Source organism: Pelophylax lessonae, assembly GCF_965119305.1.
Source record: "Pelophylax lessonae genome assembly, chromosome: 5".
NCBI classification, from domain to species: domain Eukaryota; kingdom Metazoa; phylum Chordata; class Amphibia; order Anura; family Ranidae; genus Pelophylax; species Pelophylax lessonae.
Genome location: NC_138772.1, coordinates 441,639,297 through 441,645,296, shown reverse-complemented (window position 1 = coordinate 441,645,296; position 6,000 = coordinate 441,639,297). Strand labels below are relative to the sequence as shown.

Below are 6,000 nucleotides of genomic sequence, written 5' to 3'. Positions count from 1 at the left end.
CAGAAGTTCGAGAATAAACATAATACTTTTCTCATAAGGAAATGCAGAGGGGTGCATTTGGAAATATAAACAACACTGATTAATAAACCCCCTGTAATGGCGGCAATCTCCATTAAATGTAGATGGTTGAGGCTGAGGCATTAGTGTGTTTGTATCATTTCAGTCCAGCATTTGCCTCTGCAGGGTATGAATCTCCCCATGTTGCCTTTCCACCATACTTTCTAATTTGGCAATTTTTTCTTGGTGGGTAACACCGAATTCCTGCAGCTCACCAATTTGCTGCCTAAAAGGAGCCACAACATTTGCTAAAGTGGCCTCCATGTTTGGGCCAGATTATTCTGTCACGACCAGGAGTTAGGCTGGAAGACCAGTTGCTATAGCAGTAGCGGGACTAGCACTGACCAGCGGGATAGATACAGAAAGCAGTCACCCTGGCGGATGATGCAGGCTCACCTGGGGTGTGGAGTCTAAGTACTAACCGGTGTTCACCAGAGCTCCTAATGGCGGAGATAGATGCATGTTACTACCAGGTCACGGTCCTCAGGTCACCCCACCAGAAGGTGAACAAGCCAGGGTCCAGAAGTAGATAAGCAAGTAACTATCAAACAAAAATGTAGTCAGTAAAACAAGCCAAAGGTCAGTAACGAGTAGTTGCAAGTTGGGATCAGCCAAAAGCATAGTTGGAGAACAAGGCAAGGGTCGATAACGAGTGTTAGCACAATATGGATGGCAGTAGGAGAGACAAGAGCAAGATACTGGCTGAAGAGAGCACAATAATCTTGTAAACAGTCAGTGCAGAGACATGGCTTAAATCAGGCAGATCATGGGAGGAGAAAAGAGGTCAAGGTTCAGCAGAAGTCAAGGCACAGGGCAGGGTTGTCCAATGGGTCAAACAGGGTGCTGTCCAGCATCCCAGGTAGCTCAGTGAATAGTGTCATAGCTGGATACAGTAGAGGTCCCAGGTTCAAGTCCAGGCCTTGACAGTACCTCCCTCCTCCCAGGACACCCCCTGGATGTCTTAGGGCCAGATTTGTGAGGAAACCTTTGGTGGAATTCTCTTGTTAATCTATGGGCATGAACATTCTGCTCAGGCTCCCAAGAATTTTCTTCTGGTCCATATCTTTCCTTATGAACCAGATATTGTAATTTGGATCCAATTGATCAGACAGAGTGCTGTCCAGCATCTCAGCGAGTAATTGCCAGACACAGCAGAGGTCCCAGATTCAGGGACAGACACTGACAAAGTGTATAGTGCTGTGCTCTGTGTTGGGCTTTGTATTATGATAGGGGGCTACAGCAGCTGACTTCACAGAGCTGCTTCAGGCTCTGGAAGGATCCCGACAATATTGTCAAGATCTACCTCGCTGTCTGCTTGAGAGCTGCAGCCAGCTGGGCCCACCTTCTCTTCAGCCCAATGCTGGATTGGTGGAAAGGCAGAGCGAAGGGGACCGAGAACTAAGAAATCAGCAACCATGTGATTGCTCAGTTCTCAGTGTCAGAGCAAACATGAGACAGCTGCAGCTTCACAACCAATGCTTGCCTATGTAAATGTGTTTTTTTCTATAATCCCACACTTCTCCTTTAACCAAAAAGCAGACTGTATGATCCCATGGTAATACACATAGTCAGCCTAATGCCCCGTACACACTCGTCGATAGTTGGCCGTGAATTTTCGGCCAACGTCCGATCGGCCAATTTTCGGCTTGTTAGTATGATGCTTTCGACAACCGACTCCGACTTTTCGGCCGAATAAAATCTGGTGTGCAGGCTATAAAATTTTTGTTGGCCATCAACACAACGGCTGATTTTCCGTCAGTCAGTACAGATTTCGGCAGACAAAAATCTGATGAGCAAGACTGGGCATGCTCAGAGAAGAAAAAACACACGGAAAGTCAACCAGCACATGACATCACTTCTGCAGTAGAATTTTGTTGGCCGAAAAAATTTGTGTGCAGTCTAGGCACATTCCAACCAACAAAACACCACTCTGGACAAAAGATGGCTGATAATCGTTGCGTGTGTACGAGGCATTAAACCTGGAGAGCCCCAGGCATGCTGAACAGATGCTAAGATCTGTGGTTTCCTAATATCAGGTTGTGTGCTCCTCCCTGCACATGACTGCCCCCTCTGTATACACTGGACACTGTGCACACAATCCTCCTAGTCATTGCTCCTCATAAAAGGCACCTGTAGATGACACAGCCTAACCCAGCAGAAAACAGGAAGCACTCAGTCCCTCCCCCTGCTGTCATCCAGCCCAGTGCCAGCCTATCAACAGCGCCGCATTGCTTAGAATTCTCTGGGCAACGCGACCATCCACTTCCGGGTGTGCCTCACGGTGCATGACGGGGCGTATAGTTTTCCAGCACCCTGCGAAAGGTGGAACGAGGCGCTGTGAGAACTACACTACCCATAACCACCCGCTTCGGAAGGGGGTGTGTTTTTTCAGAATGGGGCGGTAACGTCTGTCAACGGCTGTAGACTAGGGGTAGGGGGCGGAGCTATAGCTGGCGGCGAGCGGGGGTTGTGCTTCCGCATTGGAGACCGGCTGCGGCGAGCTTTGCTGCGGCTGTTGTTGTTGTTGTGGCGGTAAGCGAGGATGAGAGGACGGTGAGTGCGGGCGCCATGTCTCAGCCTCCCCAATCCCCAGCTCAGGCGCAGCAGCAGAGGAGGAGGGGGGATCGGCGCATCTTCTCCGGTACTTGTCCGGACCCCCAGTGCCGGGCACGGCTCTTCTTCCCGGCTCAGGGCTCGGCCAGCATCGAATGCACGGACTGCGGCCAGAGACACGAGCAGAGGCAGCTGCTGGAGGTGGAGGAGGTGACCGAGCCCGACGTGGTGCTGCACAACCTGCTGAGGAACGCCCTGCTCGGTGTGGCCGGGCCCCCCCGCAGGAACACCACCACCGATATGGTAAAAGTCATGGGGCTCTCCAACTACCACTGCAAGCTGCTCTCCCCCATCCTGGCCCGCTATGGCATGGACAAGCAGACTGGCAAGGCCAAGCTTCTGAGGGAGATGAACCAGGGGGACGTCTTTGACTGCTCCTTGTTGGGGGACCGGGCCTTCCTCATTGAACCCGAACATATTGACACGGTGGGCTACGGCAAGGACCGCTCCGGCAGCCTCCTCTACCTGCACGACACTCTGGACGACATCAAGAAGGCCAACAACAGCCAGGAGTCGCTAATCCCCGTCCACGTGGATGGAGACGGGCATTGCCTGGTGCACGCCGTGTCCCGAGCCCTGGTGGGACGAGAACTCTTCTGGCACGCTTTACGGGAGAACCTCAAGAAGCACCTGAAGGAGAACTTGGACAGGTACAAGGCCCTCTTCCACGACTTCATTGATTCGGCGGAATGGGAAGACATCATCAACGAGTGCGACCCTTTGTTTGTGCCCCCTGAAGGCGTACCCCTGGGTCTGAGGAACATCCACATCTTCGGGCTCGCCAATGTCCTTCACCGTCCTATCGTTTTGCTGGATTCCTTAAGCGGCATGAGAAGTTCTGGGGATTACTCGGCTACGTTTCTTCCAGGTTTGATACCGGTGGAGACCTGCAAAGGCAAAGATGGACAGCTCAACAAGCCAATATGCATAGCCTGGAGTAGCTCAGGTCGCAATCATTACATACCGTTAGTGGGCATCAAAGGCTCTTCTCTGCCAAAATTGCCCTTAAAACTGCTTCCCAAGGCCTGGGGTGTCCCACAGGATTTACTAAGAAAATACATCAAATTAGAAGACGACGGAGGCTGCGTCATTGGAGGAGATAGAAGCCTGCAAGACAAATACTTGCTGAGGCTGGTGGCTGCAATGGAGGAGGTGTTCATGGATAAGCATGGTATCCATCCCAGCTTAGTAGCGGATGTGCATCAGTACTTTTATAGACGAACTGGAGTTATAGGAGTTCAGCCTGAAGAAGTGACTGCTGCTGCCAAGAAGGCAGTGTCTGAAAACCGCCTTCACAAATGCCTTGTGTGCGGTGCTTTGTCGGAACTCCTGGTCGCTCCAGATTGGCTGGCCCCAGGGGGGAAATTGTATAACTTGGCCAAATCTACCCATGGTCAGCTGAAGCCAGATAAAAACTACAGCTTCCCACTTAATAACATAGTTTGTTCCTACGATGCAGTGAACGATGTGTTAGTCCCTGATTTTAACTTGAGCAACTTGACCAGTTGCAATTGGTGCCGCGGTAATTCAGTCCGCAGAGTGAGAAGCGACGCCTCCATAGTTTATTTGGATGGCGACAGAACTAACACCAGGTCTTATGGAGGCAAATGTGGCTGCGGCTTTAAGCATTACTGGGATGGTAAGGAATACGACAACTTACCCGAAGCATTTCCTATTACTTTGGAATGGGGTGGAAGAGTCGTGAGAGAAACTGTATACTGGTTCCAGTATGAAAGTGATGCAGGTTTGAACAGCAATGTGTATGACGTTGCAATTAAATTGGTGACCAAGCATTTCCCTGGAGAATTTGGGAGTGAAATTCTTGTGCAGAAAGTTGTAAACACCATATTACATCAGACTGCCAAAAAGAACCCCGATGACTACACTCCAGTCTCCATAGATGGAGCTCATGTACAGAGAGTGGAAGATATTAAACACGAGCAGGACTCTGATTCACACTTACCAACAAAAATCATTCTCACCGGCCAGAAAGCCAAAACTTTGCACAAAGAGGAATTAAATATGAGTAAAACGGAGAGGAAGATTCAGCAGAACATTGCAGAACAGGCATCAGTTATGCAGAAACGCAAATCGGACCAGATAAAACAAGAACAGAAAGGACAAGTTAGATCCTCCTCCCCTGGGGCTATGAAAGACAGCCCATCATCTGGCCCTTCAACTCCCACCAAAACACCTTACTCCCCTACCTCCTCTAAAGAGAAGAAAATCCGCATTACAACCAATGATGGACGACAGGCAATGCTCACCTTAAAGTTCTCAACTACGTTTTCTGAGCTTCAAGAGGGAATAGCCAAAGAGTTAGATATTCCTCCTTATTTACAGTGCATTCGCTATGGGTTTCCCCCGAAAGAGCTTCTGCCCCCCAAGGATGGCTTTGAAAATGAGCCTGTACCTTTACAACATGGAGACAGAGTTACAGTTGAGATTTTGAAAGCCAAAGACAAACCAGTACCACAGATGCCATCGCACTCCGCTCATGCTGTTTCCGATGAGGATTCTGCCCTGTCTACAAAAGCCGTTTCAAAGGAGCTTCAAGACCAAATTGACAAAGAGATGTACTCCTTGTGTTTGCTGGCAACCCTTATGGGTAAGAAAAAAACAGCCTCACTTGTTTTGTGAACACCCTTTTTCCAGATTTGATTCTTTATAATAGAAGTTGCTTTCTGTAGATTTTATCTTCTATATAGATTCTATCATATATATATATATGTGTGTGTGTGTGCAGTAAACCCCCCTCCATTGCGGGGGTTACATTCCGGACCCAGCCGCGAAAAGTGAAAATCCGCAAAATAGAAAAACCCTATTAAAATGCATTGTAGGCATGTATTTATTTTACTGTCACTGTACTTGTAAAAGCATTTTAAGGTCTTTAAACACACTTTTAAAACAATAGAAAGTAATTTAAACACATAAAAGATACTGAGAGACATAGCAAGAGCTATGCAAAACACAAAAATATTTCATTTTTAATGATTTATATAGTAAAATAACATTACAAAAAAAACGCAATATACCGGGACCGCAAAAACTGAACCGCGATGGAGCGGGGGTTTACTGTGTGTGTGTGTGTGTGTGTGTGTGTGTGTGTATATATATATATATATATATATATATATATATATATATATATATATAATTTATATTATTCTTTATCTTCTATCTTGAATAATTTTGAGGCTCATGTGTACGGATTTTAAAGTATAACTAAAGGCAACGTTTTTTTTTTTTTCTAGCTTTGGATTAGAACTACCATTTGGTTTTTATTTCTGTGCCCTGTTAAGGAGATTTATTCTCTCCATTTGTCCTGTT

The 6,000-nt window shown here is 47.6% G+C and overlaps 1 protein-coding gene across 1 annotated transcript in view; it reads left to right on the top strand.

Annotated features, from left to right (window-relative positions):
• Positions 1 to 2,502: 2,502 nt before the first annotated feature.
• The window catches only part of VCPIP1 (valosin containing protein interacting protein 1), a 55,609-nt gene continuing 52,111 nt past the window's right edge, over positions 2,503 to 6,000 (top strand). The window contains exon 1 of the mRNA XM_082258109.1: positions 2,503 to 5,278. Coding sequence (XP_082114235.1) covers positions 2,626 to 5,278 — 2,653 coding nt within the window. The 5' untranslated portion in view covers positions 2,503 to 2,625. The remainder of the gene's footprint in view (positions 5,279 to 6,000) is intronic.